Below are 25566 nucleotides of genomic sequence, written 5' to 3'. Positions count from 1 at the left end.
GGAAGGACTTTCTGCTTCAAGTTGCAATCAGTTAAAAACGTGGAGCGTTCTGTTTTCCAGACATGGTCGCTGTCATCACTGAGGAGTAATTGCAAGGAATAAATCATGATAGAAATTCATGTTTGCTGGTAGCTGGACAGGCAATTTTGAGGATGATTAAAGAAAACAAAAGGCTAAGATGAGAAAACTCCCCAAGAACCTCAGCCTATAATCCAATGTAGGGTTGCTCCATCGAGGCCTGCAAGTTTTAGATTCAAAGCCTCGTGGAGCTTATCATCATCTCAAACCGGAGAGCAGTGGGTGCCATAGGTGTCAGCTAGTGGCTCAGTTAATTGCATTCTCATTTCTGAGTCAGAATGTTGTGGGTTCAAGTCCCACTCCGGAGACTTATAGAGTAGAATTATAGAATGGGTATGGCACAGAAGGAGGCCATTTGGCCCATCATGTCTGCCTTGGCTCTCTACAAGAGCAATTCACCTAGTGCGCTTTACAGCCCATGATGTATTTTGAAATGTAGTCACTGTTGTAATATAGGAAACACAGCAGCAAATTTGCGCACAGCAAGCTCCCACAAACAGCAATGTGGTTATGACCGGATAATGTTTTTGTGATGTTGATTGAGGGATAAATATTGGCCAGGAGACTGGGGAGAACTCCCCTACTCTTCTTCAAAATAATGCCATGGGATCTTTTACGTCCATTTGAGAGGGCAAATGGGGCCACAGTTGAGAAAGGCGGCACCTCCAGCAATGCAGCACTTCCTCAGTACTGTACTGGAGCATCAGCCTTCATTTTTATGCTCAAGTCTTTGGCATAGGGCTCGAACCCACAACCTTCTGACTCAGAGGTGAGCAGGCTACCAACTGAATCATGGTCACAGTCACGAAGGGTGCTATTGCACAATCATACAGGGCTCTTGCTCCCAACTATGATCCTGTTGGGAATTGCAGGCCTGTGAATGAGGATTGGTTGTCATATCTCCACATAATTAAACAACCTGTTGGCATTCACCATCTACCCCACGTTTGAAGAATGGCCAGTTGGGCATAGCAGAAAACAATAAACAGCCATGGAATTGCATCCCGATAGGAGTCGGGAATGAAGGGGCAATATAAAAAAAAACACAGAGTAACGTTGACACTTGCAACAAGCGCTAACAGTGGAAATTACTTTCCATGACATTCAACACAGACTGGGAGGCTGGGCAGTTTTATAACATTGGTTTGAATATTGCTGAAAAGAGAGACTTTTCATCTTGCACTCATCAGGACAAATGCAAGAATGCCAAATTTCAAACGATCGCAACAATTTATACTACAGGAGAAAAGGGTGCTGATTGGTTGGGAAACTGATTGGCTGAGGTGTTGCCATGGAGAAAGCAAGGAAGAAGTATAGGCTCCTCAAGCTCCTGGGATAATTCAAAAAAAGGCGCAAGGCTCGAACAGATTCTTTTTGTTTGCAGAGAACAGGTCTTTGCATATGAATGTATGTCACTTCTAGTAAGTGTAAATGAGACACATTACGAGCTCGATTGATTATCATAAATTGGTTGTTAATGTAGCTATTAGCACACTCACGATTGTCCAACATTGGCTTTTCACCATTGGCAAAACAATAACTGACCCACTGAATTTAAAGGTGAAATAAATACCAATTACTTATTGGAGGCAAAGGGGTAAAGGTGGGTACAATTAACCTCGGTGCCACTGCGGGTAAGATGGCGGAGGGAAGAGGATAGAAGGGTAATTCCCATTCAGTAGATATTGGGTTCAATATTCTGCTTGACAACTTGCTGGCTGGGTTTACACATGAAGGAAAGCTGCTTGGGCAAGGTACCATGGGTGTCACCCCACATTCTGCTACTCAGCAGCACAGTACCCCCATTCCCTCAACTGAATGGCATTTGCCAGTGTTTCGCTCATCTCATGCTTTGCACCAGCAAACGGCTGTACAGATGCAGGGGAACCTTTGAACTTCACCATCGCAAGTATCTCATTTGCCTTTTAAAATCAAATGAAATGAGCACTGTATATGGTATTGAAAGTGAACAGTCTAGAACTTGTTTCATTACTGCCTCCTCCAAATGCTCTCCCACATTCTTGGAACTGCTTCAAATTGACATTAATTAGTGGACAGATTAAATGCTTGAGCTACAATTTAATCCTCTCTGGTTATCAAATATCAAGCTTTGAGACCCTGCCAGTAATTTTAGTCGAGCTGCCTTATTTTTGACGGACAAACAGTTTGACAAATGCTGTTGCCAAGTTTTTAAAAGAAAGGTAGCCATGCAGAAGGGGTCTTATTAAATTTAACACGACATTGCACAGAGGACCTTGTGGTAAGCTCCCTTCATCCTTTCCAGCACACAGAATGTTCAGCCTTTGCCGCTACTCCTTATTGTGCCATTAATTCTTGTATCGAGCCCCCACCACCACACGTCTAGAACCTACTCCTCCTAAGCACCGATCACCACCCTTTCCAATTTTACTGTGTTGATATTGAAGGAACTTTTACATTGCAAAGAGCCCAGAATCAGGCCATTCCGCCCAACAGATCCATGCCAGTGTTTATGCTCCACACAAGTCTCCTCCCGCCCCTACTTCACCTACTGGAAGCTACTAGTGCCCAGGATGGGTTGCCCTTCACAAAAGGAAGTGGTGGGCAGGGGGAGATTTGAGGGGAAAAGTGACATTTTATTATCGTGAAACCCAGGCTACCTGTCATGAAGGAGAGAAGATGGCAAGTCTAAAAAGAATAGTTATACGGGAGAACCAATGGCAGTGGCAGAGTAGGAGAAACTACAAGTCTCAATTTTAACTGGTGATAAAGAAAATGCTTCAGGCAGCATCGTGGAGTTTAGGAGAAGGGGAGAACGTGGAGGATTTTTGACATTTTAAAACTTCAGATGCATTTGGATGGGATAGAAAGCATTCCAAGCTGTTGTGCACTGTACACAAATCCAACTGCCATTATTTAGCAATGCTTTAAAAACAAAACATGACTTAATAAGGGCAAAGTAAATTTAAATCAGGACATATACTCTGCATTCATCAGAAATCACCAGCTGGAACGTATAATTTTCTTCATCAAGATTGACAGCATCGGATTTAGTAAATCCAATTGCAATGAGATATTTGTAAGTCAACAACCTGAACTCAGATAAATAACATCAAAGAGTGTTGATGATCAGTGACTCCCCATAATGCTAACTGCATGCCAGTGTGTTAAAGCTAGAATCTTGATTGAGGCCTTGAGCTTAAAGCCATACTGCTTCCAGACACTATCATGAATTGGGCTGTAGGCAGAACTTGCTTTCTAGATAGAATCCTGGGTCTGCAATAGCTGCCAAATCAAAGCTCTGGAATGCTTCCACCAAAGACACCTGAGGTTTATCATGAGAATTCAATGGCTTCTCAAGGGCAACTAGGGATGGGCAATAAATTCTGGCCCAGCCAGCGAAGCCCACATCCTGTGAATGAATAAAAAAAAATGGCAGGACAAAATCACAAACAATGAGGTCCTTCATTGTGCTGGGCTCAACTGCATGGAGAGCACCCTCTAGAAAATTCAACTTCGCTGGGCAGGCCATATCTCCCACATGGATGACTACAGAATCTCCAAGATCTTCTATGGGGACTGTCTCAGGGCAAAGGGCATCAAGGTGGTCAGCACAAACAATATAAACACACCTTACAAACTTCTGCATTGCAGACCACTTCTCTTGGGAAAATACTGCAATCAACCAGCCCACATGAAGGCCAGCACTGAAATCTGGTTCAGCATGTTTCAAGGACCATCTACACCAAACTCGCAACATCCGACGTGCTCAGAGGAAGGCCAGAGGTGGCGCAGCTGCACAAGCTGCCCCAAGCGACGACAACGACAATATAAACAGCCAGTTCTGTGGACATCCATGCCAATCTCACCTCAGACTCTTCAGTTATGAGAGTACCCACAGGAGACAATGAAGTCACTTACAGCTTGGACATACTCAAACGAGGAGTCTACCACAAAATTCAGTCCAGGCAGGGGGGAACAGCCAAGTTAACTTCTATTGAAGCAATGAGTTTGTCATAACATTACGTAGAAATGAACACAAACACTATTAGTACTGCAGTAGTGACGTTTCAGCTCACTTTCAGGCTTTGTAAAGCCTCATTCAGTGGTTTATAACTAACGAACTTTTAAATAAATTGCTCTCGGGGTTTGGGTAGCATTAGGAAGACCACATTTATTGCCCCTGTCCTGTGATCCTGCGGAGATGTTGTTGGATCATCTATTTTGATTGCGTTGAGCAACAGAGTGGCTTGATGGACATTAAGAGTCAACTACAGAGTGTGGGACCGCAGTCGCATGTGGACCAGGCTAGCTCTGGGTTCCAGTTCCTTTCTCTGAGGATATTCATGGACCAGCCAGGTTTGTATAACAAATTTTTTGACATTTTTCCAGTGTACCTGCGCTTGGCCAATTCACCTGAACTTCAATTTCACAATGTGCCATGGTGGGATTGTAAATGCTTAACCTCTGCCATCTCCCAATTAGGCAGCGCATGGCCCACTAGCAAGATGCTTCGAGAACCATCTACGCCAAACTCACAACATCCAACGTGCCCAGAGGAAGGCCAGAAGTGGCAACCCTCAAAGTCACTGCCAACCTTCCCTCTCATTGGCCCTCCCTCATTCTGACCCTCCCTCTCGCAGCCTCTCCAGCTTGCAGATTACTTCTGCAAACCATGCAACTCGAAGCTGCCCTTCCTGCCTCTCATTGCTCATCTTATCAGCCCTCGCTCACAGCGATGGTTCAGGAGAGGGAAGTGGTGAGCGGGCGAGGCGGCGAGAGAGAGGTTCCACCAGAGGGAAGGTCAGCGAGAGGGAGGCTCAGTGAGCACCATCGGTGGCGACTGAGGGGGCCATGGAGCGGGAAAGGAGGCGAGCCGGAGGGTCGGAGAGGGGAAGAGGCAGCGAGCCGGAGGGTCGGAGAGGGGGAGAGGCAGCGAGCCGGAGGGTCGGAGAGGTGGAGAGGCAGCGAGCCGGAGTTGAGTAGAAAGAGTCAGCATATTTGTTTTATATTTTTTAATTTATTTTATTTTAAAAGTTATTTTATCTACAAAGATACAAATTTAGCAATGTAAAGTAATTCATCTTACAGGGTATGATGTTTTCAATTTTTTCCTGGTGAGAAAGGTCCTACAGAACCTAACTACAGCTCTTAGATTGGTTTGAATGAGAAAATCTGATTTGTTTAAAGCCATTTCATTTAAAGTTGTGCTTTTCAGGAACACAACTACAACGTTAAATCAGGGATTACTGTATTAGTCTGAAACAGCTGCTTTTCATTGACTATTTTTCCCTATTCACGACAATGCAGTATTCAGACAAGCTTACTAATGTCACAGGGGGAGGCCATTCAGCCCATTGAGTCCATGTCAGTTCTCGGCAGAGCATTCCAGCCAGTCCCATCCCCCAGCTCTATCATTGTATATCTCTGTATATTAATGGCTTGGATACCATCAGGAGAAAAAGTATACACTTTCCTGTATTGAATATACCTATTTCAGTCTGTTCCGTGCACGTCATTACATATCATCTTTGAAAATCTCCCTCCGGCAAAACTTAGCTCCTTCCCAAAACTGTGGCTTTATTCCTAACATTAGTTTGGTTGAAGAATTTCCACTGGAAGGTTTGGGTTTGTCTGAATGCGGCAGAATGTTCCACATGCCCTCTGAAAATGCTGGAACTCTAAGCTGACAAAATAGAAAAACTCACAATAGGAGATACAACAAAGTGGTGGGAACATTGGGAATAGGTTCCAAGGTGCAGCAGACCACACACGTTCCCATTGGATTCTGTGGTTGGGATTTTCATTCAAGCCAAAATGGCTTCAATTACAAATCTTATCTTGGGAAAGTACAGTGTGAACTGGAGATTTGCTTTGCCAAGTTTTCTTACATTCCAGTATTGATCTCTGTTGAAATGAATGTAAAACCTAATTTAGAAGCCGCTCCCTTATTTCAATCCACAAATGCAGATACAAATCACATTGGCTAAAAATTCACACAAGTCTCTCCTTTGTAGAATCTCCCGATCCACTTTTTTTTGGATCAAGCTGCCTCAGTTTTCTCACACGAGTCCATTCTCCATAACAATATTTAACCCCGATGTCTCTCTAAACATCAGTTATTTCTGCCAAGGGTTTGGTCAAACCACCAGAATGCAGTTTTGTTTTGATGGACCAAATATTTCGCTTGCATACCAATATTCCAATGGGAGGCCTCAAACTGAAGAGGCCTCATCTGCTGAGCAAAGCAGACCGCTATGGGAAGACAGCAGGAAATGAATAGAGGGGGAGTACTTGGAAGGGAAAAAAGAGGCTAATACGTCAGTTCTTCTGATAGTTGCCAGGCCCTGATCACTACCAGCTGTTGTGGTTTACTCAACCCCTTGTTATTGTACTGTTTAGTGAATACTATAGTCATTCCTGATCACTGCAAACTGCACATATCTTTTTTTCCTGGCTGCTCTTTGAAGTGCTAACCATCTAAGTAGATTTCTGCAATCGTGACAGTCTGCAATCATTTGACCCCAAGATGAGCTTCCGACTTCATATCCGCACCATCACTAAGACTACCTGTTTCCACCTCCGTAACGTCACTCAACTACCCCAGTCTCAGCTCAGCTGCTGCTGAAACCCTTTGTTACCTTTAGACTCGACTATTCCAATTCTCACTCCTGGCTGGTCTATCCTCCATAAACTTGGGGTCATCCAAAAACTCTTGCTGCCCAGGGTTTTAACTCATACCAAGTTCCATTCCCTTATCAATCCCTGTGCTCACTGACCTACACTGGCTCCCGGTCAAGCAACATCTTGATTTTAAAATTCTCATCCTTGTTTACAAATCCCTCCATGGCTTCGCCCCTCCCCATCTCTGTAATCTCCTCCAGCCCCACAATCTTGCGAGATATCTGTGCTCTTCTAATTCTGGCCTCTTGAGCAGCCCCAATTTTAATTGCTCCACCATTGGTAGCCGTGCCTTCAGTTGCCTCGGCCCCAAGCCTTCCCACCTCTCCACCTCACTTTCCTCCTATAAGATACTCATTAAAACCTATTTCTTTGAGCTTTTGGTCAACAGACCTAATATCTCCTTATGAGGCTTAGTGTCATACTTTATAATGTTCCTGCGAAGAGCCTTGGAATGGTTCATTACATTAAAGTTGCTACATAAATATAAGTTGCTGTTGTTGCTACAATCATCCTGGAGAATGGGACTGAACGTTGAAGGATCTCCTTTTGTTGTTCTGATTTCACGATATTCGTTGGCAGCTTTTGTTTCAATTTGGGCTTCAGAAATGACGCAATTGGCAACTATGTTCAAAATATAGTTGCTTGAGTTGTTGGTCTATTACACAAGGTTGTTAAGGGGAATTTAAAGGCACGGCCCCCCATTAAAACATTGCCTTACCCTCGTCATCAAAACATCAGTGGAACAGAGTTTCACCATTACTAGATACTCCAGTACAATATTATCCTCACAGCAGCCATCCAAGCGCTGGAGAGAGTCAATATCAATGATGCACCAATTCTTACTACAGCAAGTGTTTAGGATCTGGAACGCACTATCTGAGAATTGGCAGATTCAATCCAGGCTTTCAAAGGGAGTTGGATAATTACCTGAAGAGAAAACATTTGCAGGGCTACGGGGGAAAAGGCGGGAAAGTGGGACTAGGTGAGTTGCTCTTACAGAGGGACAGCACAGACATGGGACAAATGGCCTCCTTCTGTGCTGTAGCCATTCTATGATGCTATCATTATCCCTTATGCCAGGGCTCACAGGGATTTCAATCACGTGGTTGTAAATTTATCTTTCGTCAACCCTTTAACCAGACAGTCATACTTTGGTAGGAATTTCCAGCAAAGGCTTGGTTCAAGTGAAATTAACCCAAACTTGTTTTTCTCCCCAGCATTAGTGACAATTACCTTCAGAGATCGGTATGCTTGTGTCACAAAATTGGCACAGTGCACAAAAAAAAAGAGCAGGGTGTCTGTGCCAAATACTGACTGTGGCTTGTAATAATGTTAACTTTTCATCACTGCTCCTTCGGTGTATTTGGCAAAAGCCATCAGTGCCTCCAATGGTGTGGAAGCCAAACTGCTAATCATTACCATTCCCATCGCGACACTTTGTATAGACGAGTAGTCTTGCCTCATACACAAGAGAAAGTTGGAAGTTCGGGTCTCCAGTGATTGGGTTTCCATGGGCAGGATTTTTCATCCCGCAGGTGAGCGCGTGCCCAGCCCGAACGGGAGTAAAATCCTGTGCGATATTTCGCTTGGCGGGCACACGCAGGTGCCAGTGCGGCACCCGCCATTAATTAAGCAGCCACTTAAGGCCCTTAACAATCCAATTGGCTGTGATTTTTCTTTGCCCATGCAATTTTCTGCTCGTTGCACAGGCAAAACGAGCAGGCAGCCAGCTGACATTTCCACAAACCTCATCCAAGAGCAGGATAAAGAGGGTCAGCAGCATTGCCAGTGTGAGCAGTAAGGAGTTTTGGAGATAGGTTGCTGCCAGTGACTGATTGGTATATGGCAGCTTCATCTCTGTTCGGGGCTTCATTCTTAGCATTTCCAGGCTTCATTTCAGGACTTATGCCAGGCCCCAGGAGGATTCAGACTGTGTGGACCCTTCCAGGTATCAGACAGCCTTCCCTTACCCTGGGAATGGGGATTGTGGCCTCCGCTGGAGGCATCTCCTCTGAGGAGGAAGAGAGGGGCAGAAGGGAGAGGAGGCCAGGTGTCCCAATGCAGCTCCCAGGGGAGGGACCTGTGGGAGGACAGGCGCAGGCACAAGGGGCGCAGGGCCAACAGGTAGTCCAAGGCAGAAGGGACTGCAGAAGATGCCACTATCCTGCTGCCAAGGTTTACAGGTGGCGAAGCAGCTGCCTCAATATGTCTGAGGTCCAATGCCAAAGGAGGCTATGCCTCTCAAGGGAGAGCGTGACCTCCATTTGCCAGATGATTGGGCCTGAGATCAGCTCCGACTGTGTGGGTGGACACCCCATGTCAGTGGCTCTGAAGGTCACAGTGGCCCTCAACTTCTATGCTCCGGCTCTTTCTAGGGGTCAGTGGGGGATCTGTGGTGGAGTCTCCCAATCAGCTGTCCACAGTTGCATCAAGTTGGTGACAGAAGCTCTGTTCAGGTGGGGACTGATCTTTATTCTTTACCGTATGGACGAGACCAGGCTGAGACAGCCAGAGGCTTTGCAGCAATTGCTGGATTTCCCCACGCCCAGGGTGCCATCGACTGTACACATGTAGCCATCAAGGCGCCAGCGTGTCAGCCGGGTGCTTTCGTCAACAGGAATGGCTTCCACTCCGTGAACGTGCAGATAGTGTGTGACCACAGGATGCAGATTCTGCAAGTCTATGCAAGGTACCCAGGCAGCTCCCATGACGCGTACAGCCTGAGACACCCCCAGGTGCCGAGGCTCTTCAGTGCTCCAGCCCAACTGGATGGATGGTTGCTGGGTGACTATGGTTATCCATTGAAGAGGTAGCTCATGACGCCTCTCCACCACGCAAGAACAGAGGCAGAGAAGTGTTACAATATGAGTCATGCCTCCACAAGGGCGATGATAGAGAGAATCATAGGTCTTCTCAAGATGCGCTTCCGATGCCTGGACTGTTCAGATGGAACATTACAATACCCCCCAGGGTGGGTGTCACTGATCGTGGTTGCATGCTGCGCTCTCCACAACCTGGCACTGGCAAGGAGGTACCCACTGGAGGAAGAGGATCTTGACACAGCTCTACAGGCCACGGAAGATGAGCCCAGTAGTGAGTCTAAAGAGGAGCATGGTGAGGAGAATGCTGAGGGAGCAGAGGAAGACCTAGGTAACCTGCTGGGAGACAGGGACACCTTGATCCAACGGGTCCTTCAGCTTGGCTACTAAAGATCAGCTTCAAACGCATGCCAGGGCTACCGCCTCCATCCCGGATGTCTGAAATGATCCTTTCATTTGAACCCAAAGAACACTCAGTGCCTGTGCAATAAAGTTCAGAGTCACCTACATCCAGCATTACATACTGGCGTACCCTGCACCAATTAAATAAAAAGGTGAAGTATACATATAAACCAAACATAAATGAACAGAAAATCACCCATAACCTGTCCCTCTTGTGCTCATGGTACCTTTAACTTACATTTGTGAGTGCTACGTCTTGGTTCCCCCCCCACTTTGCTGGCACCGGCATTGGAGGCAGCCTGCTGAATCTGGTTTCTTGTTGGTCTTGATGACCTTGGCGGTCGTCCTCTGGGCAGCGGAGCCTGTGCTAGCCTCTCCTGGGAGGGAGCAGCCAGTGCCACAGCTGGAATCTCCCCAGTTGCCACAGCCTCATCAGATGCCACAGTCACTAGTGGAGGGGCAGAGGAGCTGCTGCCGTCATCCAGAGCACCCTCAGAGGAGCCAGCAGAGATGACAAGCAGTTTGTGCGCCAACGTGAGGTCACTGTGGACCTCCCTGCTCACCACTGAGGCACCTAGCTGAGATATTGGGTGCCTCATTCATCTCCCACACAGACACTGACCACCTGAGGTCATTGCCTGTGTGATGATTGCAGGTCCGAGCGCAACCCCAGGAACTGTTGATTCTGTCCCTGGAGCTGCCTCTCCATGAGAGTCGCCACTCCCTCAATGGAGGAGGCATTGATGGTCAACACAGTGCTCACGCTCCACATGGACTCCTCCATAACAGATTCCATGGCACGCATACCCTCATGGATCTCCGCCAGATCCTCCCGCACATCTCGCTGGACATCCAGCATCTGCTACCTAATGGACGACTCCAGAAGCTCATCATCAGCCTTCGACTGAGCATCATCCTGGTCCCCAGCAGTCCTCCAACAGCCGGCGCTCTGGGCACTCTCTGCCTCCACCTGCACCTCATACGATTGTGAAGTGCCCTCACCAATGTGCACCAAGATATTAGCCGCCATTCTAATGCCCACCGAGGTGCTGGTATCTGCGCTGGTGCCTGCTTCAGAAATCGGGTGTGATGCAGGTGCAAATGATGCCGGGGTGGTCCTCCGGTGTCAGGGGTGGCTCTTCAGGGTCTAGAGATCGGACGCCTGCTGGTGAACCTAAAAGGGAGAAGAAGGACAATTAGTTAAAGTCATCACACTGTCACTGTGCATGCCAGGCACCCTGGTGAGACAATGGAGATCTGTTCCATGGTGCCCTCGTTTTCCTATGATCAATGTGGACTGCAGGTTTGAGGCTCATGTCAATGAAGAGATTACACGAGAATGGTCACACAAGCTGAAATTCTCAGCTCTGTGCACTGCACTCTTACCGTTGTCTGGCACCCCTGCCTCTCCACACCCGGTTGCACGTGAGGCGTGCCAGCTCTCGAGCTTCAGGGCGTCTTGCTCATACCTCGAGAGGATTAGGAGGCCAGCAGAGCCTCCGTCGGTCCGTGACCTTTCTATATTGTTGTGGGCCGTCTTCTCCCAAAAGGACAGAGGAGCATTGATTGGTCCACTCTCTACCTGCAGCGCCATTGCAGCCTGGCCAACCCCAGCTGAGGAGCACCTGGCAGGGCACATCTGAGTCATAGCCCTCGAGCCGTAAGGCACTCAGTCCAGGCAGCCAGGGCTCATCCCCTTGGCCAGCTCCGGCATGATGGACAGTTGGTACTCAGATTCTAGCACCCCTGAGGTCCACGGAGGGATGGCCAGGCCTTAACACTTCTCCCCACTGACCCATGCCAACACGGTACTCACCCTTCCTGAGCGCAGCAGGTCATTGAAGCGCTTCCAGCACTGCACCCATGTGTGCCGCACCACGTCACAGCCGCTGACCAGCACTGCCACCTCCTCCCATGCCCTCTTGGTGAGGTGCGGTGGCCTCCTCCTCCCATCCCTGGGGACAAGGGTGTCCCTCCTGGCAGCCACCTCCTCCAGGAGGATGGCAAGGCACTCATCAGGAAAGCAGGGGGCTGAGTGCCCGCCGAGTGCCCACCCGACCTGCCCTCCCACCTGCCGTGTCCAGCTGCACTCGGGTCCATAGTGCCAACTCACGGAACGTCCTCCGCGGCAGCCTTCCAGGGGCTGCCTGGGCCGCTTTTAAACCGGCCGCCGGGTCACCACCCCAGCTCGGCCCTTTCCGGCCAGTGCGGAGCTGCATTTCACGCTGGGCTTCTCTTAACCAGCCCGCCAGTGTGAAATTGCAGTCGGGGTTTCGATCGCGGGCAGCGGTGTGTCTCGCGGCTGCTCCCGGGCCTGTCCGCTGCGTCTGCCCAACGAAGGGAAAATTCTGCCCCATGTCTGTGGGTTAATAGTAGGCATTGTCATTTGGAGCACAGGACTGCAGGTCAATTTTGAGACGTTGAGGTGGAATGGTGTGTGACCACACTGGGAGATTCAAGTAATTGCTGCTACCATAGCACGCCTTTGCTGTGGTCTTTGAAAGCACAAAGCTGAGAGGGTGGAGGAGAAAGTGTTAAAAAAAAGTCATCCCCTCCACCTTAAGAGGGGATATTTGAATTGGCTCCTGTTCAAATACACTTGTAAAGACTTGCCAATGTCAGGTCTCACAGCCAGGAATGATCTATTTGGCTGATGAACTCGATGGGACCATCTCCAGCCACCTATCATTGAGAGAAGCAGATTCCAGCTTTCGACCCTGGGTCCTGGTAACAATTAAAAAGGTTAATCCTGAGCAATATTTCAAGTTAAAGCATGATCACAACAACAACTTATATTTATACAGCACCTTTTAACATAATAAAACGTCCACAGCAGCTTGACAAGAGCAGTTAGCAAACAAAATTAGACCCTAGGCCACATAAGGGGGTATTAGGTCAGATAACCAAATGCTCAGTCAGAGGGTCGGTTTTAAGGAGCGTCTTAAAAGAGAGAGAGTCGTGAGGTTTAGGGAATTCCGGAGCTTAGGGCCCCAAGCGGCTGAAGGCACGGCCGCCAATGGTGGAGCAATTAAAATTAGGAATGCTCAAGAGGCCAGGATTAGAGGAGCGCAGAGATCTTGGAGGGTTGTGGGGCTGTAGGAGATTACAGAGATAGGGAGGGGTGAGGTCACGGAGGGATTTGAAAACAAGGATGAGAATTTTAAAATCGAGGCATTGCTTGACGGGGAACCAATGTAGGTCAACGAGCACAGGGGTGAGTGGTTTGGTGCAAATTAAGAGACGGACAGCAGTACAAGGCCTCAGATTCCCTGGAGCAACAGCAGACAAGATCAGATAAATTTCATGAAATCCTGTCGAGTCAGTTAGCTGGGAAAACTGAGGTTTCAAGGCATTAAGTGAAGTTGGACCTTCATTTCACTCTGCATTCTTTTCCATATCTTTGTTATATTAGCAAATTCAATTCGCAATAGGGGGTGTTCTTTAAATGTAACCAATACAGACAAATGAGAAGGCATCCTGCGGCTCCAATAACAACGAGGGCTAATCTCTTTCTCCAATTTATTGCTATAGGCCTGCCAGACCTCAAACTCTACTGGGAACCATGAGCAATTACCTCACATAAATAAAACCCAATTTTCATCTCGAAAATCTACATTGTCTGTTCAGCACATGTTGAAAACTCAAAAGAGATGTGACCTTTACCCTGTCTGACAGGCACTGGTGACAAACTGTTTTAATTCTTTCCAGGCCGCTAAATGTTTGAAGGCATATTTACACTTCCATTGTTACGGAAAGTTAGATTGTTCAAGACAAACTTCATTACCAAACAAAGCCACAGAAATCAATTATATTTTACAGCACAACTAGAAACAAAGATTGTGAGGGAATTACATGATTCAGTTATACCTGAGTTGTGATTTTTTTTTCCCTGTTAGCATTTGTCAGAATACTTTTTTTGTATACTTTGTTCTTTTCGCTTTTTATAGACCAGATCAGAGAGAGGGTTAGACAGAGTTCTGAATTTCTTAAATGTGGTTGGAAAAGCCACAGGATTAATGCCACTTCACTTGGAGTGGCAATTGTTCCAGTCCAAGAACCCATCAGCAGCTACAGTCAAAGCTCATTCTCGCTAAGTGAGAAGGGAAGGCATAGAATGACACTTTTGGCTCACCAAGTAGCCAAAAAAAAAGCTTTATCCTCATGGTATGGTGTTTGTCAGAACCAACAGGCAGACACCAATGGCTCCACATCATCAGAGCTGCAGAAGGTTTTCCTCCATGCCAATACTTTGCATGCTTTAAGCACCACTGGCAAGTGTATGAGCTAAAGTGTACTGGGTTGGCCGCCAAATCCCACTGACTTGATCGTTGACACACACTGGGCAAAATTCCCCATCTGTTCCAGAGAACGGCGGTGCCTTATTCCACATATTCCGCATTACCTGTGCTGCTGTTAGCTAGTCCCATTAGGGGGTGTAATGGGCCTCAGAGCAGCTTTGTACCAGCCTCATTAGTGACAGAAGCACCTTGATCATATATGACGTGCTTTAGAGCTAAAAGGTTATTTTAATGCTTATCGAAGTAAGGGATACTACAGTGCTGCAAAATGGAACAATTTCCCAATTCAGGCCCCCATTTTGTCAGGTGTGCTGCCCACAAAGTTACAAAGTATTTATAACACAGAAACAGGCCATTCAGCCCAACTGGTCCACAGTGGTGTTTCTACTCCACTTCAGCTTCCTCCCACTCCTTTTCACCTCACCCCCATCAACATATCCTTCTATTCCTTTCTCCCTCATGTGCTTATCTCGCTTCCCTGTAAATGCACCTCTACACTATTCGCCTCAACTACTCCTTGTAGTGAGTTCACATTCTAACCACTCTCTGGGTAAAGAAGTTTCTTCTGACTTCCAAGATTAGATCAATTCATGACTATTTTATATTGATGGCCCGCCGTTCTGGTCTCACCCACAAGTGGAAACATCTCCTGTACATCTACCTACCCTTAATAATCTTGAAGACCTTGGCCTTCTAGAGAAAAGAACCTTAGCCTGTTCAGTCTTCCCTGATAGTTATACCCTCTCTGTTCAGATATTATGCTGGCCAGGACATAAAGAATACTCTGCTCTTCTTCTTTAAAAAAAGGATTATGGAATCCTTTATATCCAACTGAGCCAGCAGACACGGCTTTATCTGAAACATAGCATTAACAAGAGTACAGCACCTCCCTCAGGCCTGGACTGAAGCGTCAACCTAGATTATGCACTCAACCCCTGGATATTTTATCTAAATACTTCAATGTTAAAAAAAAGATTAAGACTCAGTTTGATTGCTAATATCAGTTAAAGTTTAGCAAAATCATTAACCTCTAAAGTTCGGCTTCTACAGGCTATTCTGATGATGCCACCTAAAATGGCCCTGCAAAGTGAAGAGTTAAAGTAGGTTAGTCAACAGACAGCCATCAGTTCAGCTGACAGCTGTTTGACCTGTGGAGTGCTACATCCTGCTTCCAGTGAACTGGGGAAACAGCTAAACTTGGAACATGAATTGTAGCTTCTCCCTCGGACAGACAGCCCGACAAATATTATTCAGAGTTTCAAAACAGTCGGTGTCCCTCCCCACTATGTAAAAGAAAATGTAAATTATCAGAAGACATTTCATCCTGTCTGCTGCTTTGAGACAGTAAGAGCTCCCAAGGTTTTACTGTCTCTGATGCTAAGTGGTGATGTTTTAAGTCCTTGAAATCTTTTGAATATTAATTTTATCTCTGTCCAAAATGTTTTAGTTTCACGCAGGATTTTATATCTGGCTTTATTTCAGCAGACAAGTGTACATAATTCTAGTCAACAATTAAAACCCTTAAGCTGAGAGACATTCCTTTATGGAAACATTTTTATGAACACCCAGAGTTTAGTTAAATATTGATTTTATTGAACACTTGTGGTGCATATGTGATTCATTAGAAAGGAGAGTGCTAGCCCTTTGACAGGATGTTGGGTCACACATGTTTAGATCTATATTACCCTGAACTCCACTCTTCTCGAAAGTGGAGCTGACTTTCTGCAGGTTTTTATAAAGAAAACTAGTCTGGCTCCTGCACTGAAGAGTTGGAAACATGCTGTGATGAAAAAAAAGAAAGCTTAATTTGGAAGCGTTTTATTTTACAACAAAGAAATTTAAAGGGGCGCTGCCTTTCTTGAAAAAGAATGCTCATCAAACCATTTTTTCTTTTGCTGCAATACCGTCAAAGAACTGAGGAAAGACTGAACACTGATATGATCAGGGTTATCATGACACATGCTTGTAAGCAAGCAGGTTATTGTAATCTGGAACACACTGCCTGAAAAGGCGAGTGGATGCAGATTTAATAGTAATTTCTCAAAAGGGAATTGAATAACCCAGGCTATGGGAAAAGGGCAGGAGAGTGGGATTAATCAGATAACTTGGCCAAAGAGCCAACACAGGCATGATGGGCTGAATGGCTCCCTTCTGTGCTGTATCGTTCTGTGATTCTATGAAATAAAAAATAGTTTGCCAGCCACTTATTTCCAAATTCTTTTTTGTGTGAATTTTCTCTGGCGAGGAATGTTAGAGCTGGACCTCTTTCCATATCAGGCACTCGTTGCCAGCATCAAGCACTCTCACATGAGTAAGATGTAGAGTGAAGCTACCTCTACTCCAAGAATAAGCCTCACAACTGCAGATGAATGTCACCTGTTGCACCAGTGTTGCACTTTTCCATTTCCCACACCAGCCATTTTGTGGTCTCTCTGAGCAACTGCCTTACAACCAGCAATCAAAGATTTTCACCTTTTCAATCTTGGGCTGAAATCAAACTCAGGTCCCGGTCTGGATTAAGCTGACTGTTTTCAGCTGGGCCAATGAATGGTGAGGTATAAACTGGGTTCAGCATACCCAAATTAGGGAAAGGAGTGGGACAGTGGTATGAATAGGTTTGGTCCCTGCCTCTGATTCCTGTCCAGTGTAGACACTGGGAAAAGCCAGGATTGGACCAAGCGTTAAGGCCCCACAAACTTACTGACAACCATCAGACTGACATAAGAACCACATTTGGGTGACTAATACGAAAGAAGTTATTAGCCTGGGAAGCCTGAGCCTACATTCATAATTAAATTGAATATAAAATTATAGGGACTGTGCTCACAAATCCACAGAACTGGTTGCCTACCACTATTAAAATAAAGGAAAGGGAAAGGTAAAAGCGACATTTAATTACAAGGATTTCAGCCAGTCTGCAGGACCCAGGTTCAATCTCATGGCTGTGATGTAGTATGTGCACATCTCCTTTGCATTGTGTTGTGTTTTATTGCCCTGTATGTCACAACAGTACTTGACTTTGACACAAGATCCATGCTGACATTCCAGTTCAGTACTGAGGGTGCTGTCTTTCGGATAAGACATTAAACCAAGGCTCCATCTGCCTGCTCAGGTAGATGCAAAAGATCCGATGGTACTATTTTAAAGAAGAGCAGGGGCACCCTCGCCAGTGTCCTGGCCAATATTTATCCCTCAATCGACATCACAAAAAAATTATCTGGGTCATTATCACATTGCTGTTTGTGGGAGCTTGCTGTGTGCAAATTTGCCACGTTCCCTACGTTACAACACTTCAAAAGCAATTCATTGACTGTAAAGGGCTTTGGGATGTGAAGGGCACTATATAAATGCAAGTCTTTCTTTCAGTCAATAATTACGAAGATCACATCATGAACCAAATATGAAATAAAATGGAGTGTCACGAAAGTATAATAATTCTTATCATATTATTGTGATTTATTGTATAAGTAGGTTAATATTGGGGCTTGGATAGTGTGTGTGTCTAATTGAATTGGAGACAGTGGTCTGGAGGCTTTGACTCAAAAGAAGTTAGGTTTGAAATGCTAAATACATAAACATGGCTGAAGTTTTAGAATGTAAGGTGAGGAGAATTTGCATTTTTAGATAAACCAGTGTAGTTTGAATTTCAAAGAGATGGTAGGATGTTACACCTAGCCAGAGAAGCTAGGCCAAGCAGTGTGTTTATTTTTCCCAAAGGTTACTTTTATATTAGCACCATGAAATGATTTATATTATGAGAAAAGTAAAGTTCCAAAGGCAGATGGGGACAATGGAATTTACATTAAAAGGGAGAAACATGTATAAAGGGAAATGGGGCTGTGTGGCAGGGAAGGCATTGTAAGATCTACCAGAAGTGTGAAAAGCCTCCAGTATTTGTGCATTAAGCCTGCTGTCTACAGAAACCGAAGCTGGGAAAAGCCACTTTGAATCTTATTGCCCAGGGTATTGTGTTGACTTGCCTGGATCTGTTTAAATCTATTTGTTTTTTACCGTTGCCTTAACAGGGGTGTAACTGAAAGCCAGATTAATTAGGGGTTTTAGGAGTTATTATAGTAGTAATTTGTAGGCCTATGTATGTGCTTGAAATCTTTTCTTTTGTTAATAAATATTTTATTTAAATTTTCTAAAAAATCTCTGAAGTCTTGGCGGACTTATTGCTTCTGAATTCAGGGCACACATCTCGAAACAAATACAAATTGCAAAACTGTTGTGATAGCGGGATCAAGTTTCCCTGGTGGATTTGATCCACCTGGCACACATCATCTCCCATGTCATAACATGGAGCAAAGGTCACAGGATATGTGGTCATGAAAGGTGCTATATAAATGCAAGTCTTTCTTGCAGTATATACAGTATGCTTCTGTGGCACTTGAAAGCTCTCAGTATATAGATTAACAGCCGATCTCCCGCATGTATTTCAACCCATTGCTTTATCACCAAGTTACACTTGAACGCAAGAAAAGTCTGAATTTCAAAAATCACTGTGTGGCATTAAAATTCACCGAGTGTTTCAGGCTGCACTCTGACCCGGGTGGTCTGTTTGCTGAGCTGCATATGAATCCCAGTGCCTGAAAAAGGTCTGCCAGAAGCTGCACAAACCCCTTTGCACTGTCATTTGGGAATGGCATTGCTTCCCATTTCAGATGCAGCCCAGTACGGGTAGTGAGAACAGTTTTGAATAAACTATTTCTGGGCATAAAATTGAAATCACTTGGGCAAGTGACAACAAATACACACACTGTACCTGTATGAAGTTAAATTGCTGCCTATGCTTTATATTGTTATATAACATTTGTGGCTGTGTACACTTCCTATTTACTTTTTTCATTATAACTTTCTATATTTAAATGGAAACTGGCAGGTGAACCTCCCACGCTGTAATGACACCCTCCAACCAGTTGAGGTGCTGCAGTACCACCGCTAGACGAAGGGTTTTATTACAATGTGACAAATTTGTACAGGATGTCTCCATCACAAATGTGGACTTAAAAGGCTTAGAATGGAAATACAAAAATGAGGAGAGATTGCATGACTTTAAAATGGACATTGAATTACTTCTGCACCTTGCTCTGATTATCCTCCACCCTCGAATCCCGCTTCATTTGAGGTCCACATTCAGCTATTTAGCATTGGCACTCTCTGCCATGGGAGATGGGCTTGAATACTTACATTGGTGAAACAATGCCTCGGTTTTAAAATTCTAATGCTTATTTTCAAATCCCTCCATGGCCTCGCCTCCCCATTTCTGTAACCTCCTCCAGCCCCACAACCCTCCAATCTGTACTCCTCCAATTCTGGCCTGTTGAGCATCCCCGATTTTAATTGCTTCAGCTGCCTGGACCCCAAGCTCTGGAACTCCCTCCCTAAACCTCTCCATCTCTCTCTCTCCTCCTTTAAGATGCTCTATAAAACCTTTGCTCTTTGACCGAGCATCTGGTCAATTGTCCTAATCTCTTTATGTGGCTTGGTGCCTTGTTTTATTTGATAGCTTTCCTGTGACACGCCTTGGGATGTTTTACTATGTTAAAAGGTGAAATACAAGCTGTTGTTGTTCAATACATTTAAAAGTTTTGACGCATACCTATCCTCGCTTCAGGAGTCACATTTCACCATCACAGCAGCCAAAATTTGGTGTCACGTTTAAAAAAAGTATTAAAAGTTTAAGAAAAAAGGAGAGCAAATCATTTCCTGTTCATACGGAGGAGCTATAAACAGAAAATGCTGGAAATACTCAGATCAGACAGCATCTGTGGAGAAACAGTTAACTTTTCAGGTCGCTGACCCTTCATTCTTTCACCAGTTCTGATGGAAGGCCATCAACCTGTTTCTCTCTCCCCAAGATGCTGCCAGTCCTACTGAGTATTTCCAGCATTTTCTGTTTTTATTTCAGATTTCCAGCATTTGCAATGTTTTGCTTTGCGGGTAGATGCTGCTGATTTACAGGCAGCTGTCCATCTAGAGGAAGGTCGTTAAACAATTAGCTTCTGCTTGACCTCAGGATGTGTCCGTTCGCAGCAATTACACCTTGTGGCCAAAGAGGTTCAGGCACACACACTCTTCCACCTTGTCACATTGAATGGCATCAGGCTCCTGTTTTCATAAACCTGAGCCTCCTCTGGTTTGCCACATGCAACGAGACCTGCCGGCATCAGTTCTAAAACCCACATAGCTCTGCGACCCAATATTTAATCAGACCCCGATACCGGGAACAAGGGGCAATGTCTCCTCTCCGTGGGGGCACAGCTAAAGGAGGCATCGTCCCCACCTCCTGGGGTAACAGCAGCACCTAGCCAGCCAGCAATGTGGTCTCCTGCCCATGAATGCGCAGCGGTCAGCAATGCAGCTTCCTAAAGACTTTCAGTGGGGAAACTGCGGTGCCAATAACAGAGGCACAAATCACATCCTTCAAACATTTGTGTAAGCTTGTATCTGTTCAGCTGAACGTCCAATGCTCTCGTGTTGGGTTCAATTACCCCATGTATCGTCCATGGGGTCAGTCGCTCGCCGGCCTGTGTATAGAGAGGACATCGAGGCAGCAGCGCTGCGACTTGGCACGACTGGATAGTGTGGGTACAAAACGTGATGCAAGCAGGAATCCCTGAAGATTGTCACATTGTGCAACTTGCACCGCTACCTAACAAAGCAGCACATTAGTACGCAGAACACTTTGAATATATTATTAAGCATGTGGCCTTTTCCTTGACATCGGAGGCAGTGCATTCCAGGAAGATTTGAGGAGCTCAGTGACTGTAGCCAGAAAAACATTCTCTGCATAATCAGATCTCATACTGCAAGGACCTGCACACAAATTGTTACTTTTTTATTCAACATGCTTCAGGAGTCCCTGAATAAGTCCCCTAAATAACCAGCACAAAGCAAAACACAACTTTTCCTTTTTTTTTGGCATAGCGTTTCCTTGGGTTAGTTTTGCCTCATACTTGACACAAACTGAACTGTATCATGCTGGCGCTTGCATGCGACATTAACTGCATTAAAAACTCTGCTTCGTGCCCTCGTCACCCCAAAAAAATTACCAGAAATTTTGACGAGGGCAGCGCCCCTTTAAAATTCCCCATCAACTTCCAAAAAGCAGCAAGTTGGCTTCATCCCTTCTTCCTGTCACTTTCAGTCCCTATTTTTTTTATGTTTGGCTCCTCAAGGTTACAAAGTCTCGTAAATAAAACATTAACAACTCGTGTTACCAGAAAACAATTACAGTTACTTGACCTTTGCCCTCCCTGCCTGGCCATATATTAAAAAGCACAAGGTTCTCAACAGTGGTTTTGATTGAAAACAAACCTGGCGAGATAACAAGAAAAAATCTATTTATTCAACATGATGTATGACTTGTTGTTTCACTCTACAGAAGGCTGAAGCAATGCAGGACAAAGTCACAATGTAACAGTTTCAAACACAACAGCTAACGCACTCTTCAAAAAACGACACACACACGGGATGGTATGAAATACCTTTGTGAGCCTCATTTTTTCTTTCCTCCTCGCAGATTCATCTGAGGGCCCACACAGCTCCTTCCCGCAACAATCGAGACTTAGAGCACAGCCCATACAGCTCTCTCTGATCGTGGCTCTGTTCGGACTCCCAGGGAGATGTTTTTTTTCCCCCTCTCTCCTCTGGAGAACTGAGCAGAGTTTACTTCTGGCACTAGCACCGCCTCTGCATTCACCGGCAGCCCCGGTCACAGAAGAACATACTTCGCCGTGCCAGATGTGGCTGAGCGGGGGCTGCTGTTCCCTTCCCCACAAACAGGTGTCAACAACGCTCCCTCTTAGCCGACTGGGATATATGGAGCCTCAGCCCTCAGCTACACTGACTGGGGCTCGGAATTTCATAACACAACCATCAATCAAAAGGGGTTTTCAAAGAACAAAGGATGACGACATGCTGAGAGCATTTAAATTCAATAGTGAGATTTTTTTCTCTCTCTTTCCAGTTTCTTCTGTTAGAGGAGACTTTATCCCGCAAACAATTATTTAAACTGGAGAAGTACAGCCAGCTCTAACTGATCCAGACCGTACTCTCTCTTTAGATCTGGAACGTATTCAGGCTGTAGAGAAAGAGTAGCAAAGTCTACCTCAACTGATGCTCTGCTGTGACCTACTGTACCTGACTTGCTCCTGATGTGAAACGAACCAGCCTCAGAGCTGCTTATGGTTTCTCCACCATAATGCACATGGCATAGACTTGGGCGCTGCAGTTTGGGAAGGATGTCAAGGCCTTGGAGAGGGTGCAGAGGAGATTTACAGAATAGTGCCAGGGATAAAAGACTTCAGTTTCATGTTTGTTCTCCTTACAGCTGAGAAGGTTAAGGGGAGATTTTAATTGACGTGTTCAAAATCATGAGGGGTTTTGATAGAGTGAATAAGGAGAAACAGTTTCCATTGACAGGAGGGTCAGTAACCAGAGGGACACAGATTTAAGGTAATTGGCAAAAGAACCAGAGGCAGCATGAGGAAACCTTTTTTTAACACAGCGGGTTGTTATGATGTAGAATACACTCCCTAAAGGCGGTGGAAGCAAATTCAATCGTAACTTTCAACAGGGAACTGAATGCTTTTGCAGGGCTACTGGGAAAGAGCAGGGGCTGAAGAACTAATTGGATAGCTCTTTCAAGGAGCAGCATAGGCATGATGGGTCAAGTGGCCTCTTTCTGTGCTATACCATTCTATGATTCTATGACATGGCACTCCTTTTTCCCACCTCTCTGACTGCTTCCTTATTGCAGATCTGTCTCCTAGCTACTCTGCATCTTTAAGATCCCCCTTCTGTTTCCCCCCACAGGCATTAGCCCCAACCTCCTACCCCTAACCAACCCCCAACCCCCAGCACACCTCCATCCCAAACCTCAGTTGTGTTCCCCTGAGGTTCACCACATACTGAGAGCAGCCGCTCTAGAGAGCTCATGAGCAACATTGGTATCAGAAGGTTTTACTCACTGAGCCTCCACAGAATCTCACTTGGCAGGAGTGCAGCTCAGAATTGGCACCTTTGTGTGGAAGTCCTTTCTCAAGCCCATGCTCCTTTCGGGCGTGGTTCCCCGCTTTGACCGCACTTTTGCTATGTTCACCCTCAAATGTCACTTTTGATATTACTGACTACGACAGAGGGAAACTACATAACAGCAATTTGCATTTATACACCACCTTTAACGTAGCAATATGTCCCAGGGCACTTCATCACGGGAGGATGAGGAAACAAAATTTCACAGTAGGCCACATAAGGAGATATTAGGACAGGTGACAAAAAAAACTTAGTCAAAGAAGTAGGTTTCGGAGCCTTTAAAATAGGACAGAGAGGCAGAGGGGTTTAGGAAAGGAATTCCAGACCTTAAGGCCCAGACAGCTGAAGGCACAGCCGCCAATGGTGGAGCAATTTAAAATCAAGGATGTGCGAGAGGTCAGAATTGAAAAGCGCAGAGATGTTGAAGGCTTGTAAAATAACATCAGGGCATTTTTATTTCCACTTATTAGAACCTCATCAGTTAACCAGGCTTTTTAAAGATATAAAAAGCATGGGTGAGCAAAAGCCATTCAGCCCATCAAGCCCACTACTCCCTCTGCTCCCAAAATGAAATTTCTGAGAATGCTTGGAGGGGAAGATTTCTCTTTGCAGCTTTTGTAACAAAATCTTAAACACCTTTACAAGTTTACAATTTCACACTTGATGCACAGGGGTAATCTTGTCCCCCACCTCGTCCCACCCACCCTCCTTCAGTCCGCATCTCTCTGTTCAGTTTTCCATTTTACCAGTGAAGTGCCGTTTTCTGTTAGAATTGCCATTCTGTTGGAAGAAGGAAATAAATTAAAAAGCTGGAGAACTCCTACGTCTCCATGTTCCTTCAGCCAGCATGTAACATCCGGATCTAAGAGTAGGGAAACCACTCAGTTTGAAGTCTGTTCTCCCTATGTAGTCAGTGCCAGGAACTAGATATTGGAAGAGATTCCTAACATTTATAAGTATCAATTTTGAGGGAAGCAGACTTTCCCTTTGCAAAGCAGAAGCTCATTATTTGGGATGGCCTGTAAAATACAGTTACCATTATGCAAAACTACTGCTCTAAATAGACTAAAATATTACTTTGCTCCTATGAAAATGCCCACAGTGAGGAAAAATCTTCACTGACCACATCTCAGTGCAGAAAAGATCCAAACTAGGCACTTCATTCCAGCTTAGTGTGAGTAAGGATGTGTGTCAGCTGCCACAGCAACAGACATAGCAACATTGCCATTGTGTAAGGGTCAGAAGTCAATGGAAGTGGAAGGCAGGTACTGTTCCAATACAGGATGAAGAACAGGGTTACACCCGATCTCAGGCTTCCGATGCTCACCATCTGAGGGCTCGTCTCCAACAACACTCAAGAGATCTGGGAGCAAGCTGCTTGCATTATTGCGCAAAAAGCGTGGGCATGACCTGGGAGGAACGAGAACATTCAAAAGACAGAAACATTTATTCCAACTTGAGACAAAACATCAATCCTAAACCACAGATGAGAAGGGTTAATGAAGGTTAAAGCCCTCAGCATCCTCCGAATGGCAAAGTTACCAATTTGTATTAACACTGTCTATGCACCACACCAATTTTCTCTCCTCCTGAAGCTGCTGGCTCATGTTAAGTACCATTCAACAAGGACTGGTTAGCTCCAAGTACCTTTACATCGCCTCCATTCCCCAATTCTCTTCCTTTATTTCCATTCTTCTAGGGATGTTTTGCTCACTGCGACATAAAGAGGTCCATGAAGCCATTGCAGAGGAGAGCAAGTGAAGCTCAATATTAACAGGACAATCAGGTAAGCTGGGGCTCTTTACAAAAAGAGAAGACTCATAAGGAGCATTAGAGAGTTACACATGATAATTAATCGGATAGAGGAGATAAGGCCTGAAACAATAATTTGAGGCAGCAGGACTTGGAGACATGAGTTCAAGATTATGGAAGGTAAGGTTTAGTGAGGAGATGGTGGTGTGGCGGTAATGTCATTGGGCTAGTAATCCAGAGGCCCAGGTGAATTCTCTGAGAACATGGGTTCGACTCATGGAATTTGAATTCAATTAATAAATCTGGAACTGAAAGCTAGTCTCAGTAATGGTGATCATGAAACCATCATTGATTGTTGTAAAAACCCATATGGTTCACTAATGTCCCTTAGGGAAGGAAATCTGCCATCCTTACCTGGTCTGATCTACATGTGCCTCCAGATCCACAGCAATGTGGATCTTAACCGCCCCTCTGAAATGGCCAAGCAAGCCACTCAGTTCAAGGGCAATTAGGGC

General features: G+C 45.4%; 1 protein-coding gene across 1 annotated transcript in view; it reads right to left on the bottom strand.

Annotated features, from left to right (window-relative positions):
* Positions 1-22082, bottom strand: part of LOC144672573 (tensin-2-like) — a 237007-nt gene extending 214925 nt beyond the window's left edge. Inside the window, exon 1 of the mRNA XM_078534376.1 lies at positions 21751-22082. Coding sequence (XP_078390502.1) covers positions 21751-21846 — 96 coding nt within the window. The 5' untranslated portion in view covers positions 21847-22082. The remainder of the gene's footprint in view (positions 1-21750) is intronic.
* Positions 22083-25566: the final 3484 nt, after the last annotated feature.

Source organism: Cetorhinus maximus, chromosome X (assembly GCF_964194155.1).
Source record: "Cetorhinus maximus chromosome X, sCetMax3.hap1.1, whole genome shotgun sequence".
In the NCBI taxonomy this organism is placed as follows: Eukaryota; Metazoa; Chordata; class Chondrichthyes; order Lamniformes; family Cetorhinidae; genus Cetorhinus; species Cetorhinus maximus.
This window is presented reverse-complemented; position numbering and strand designations above follow the sequence as displayed.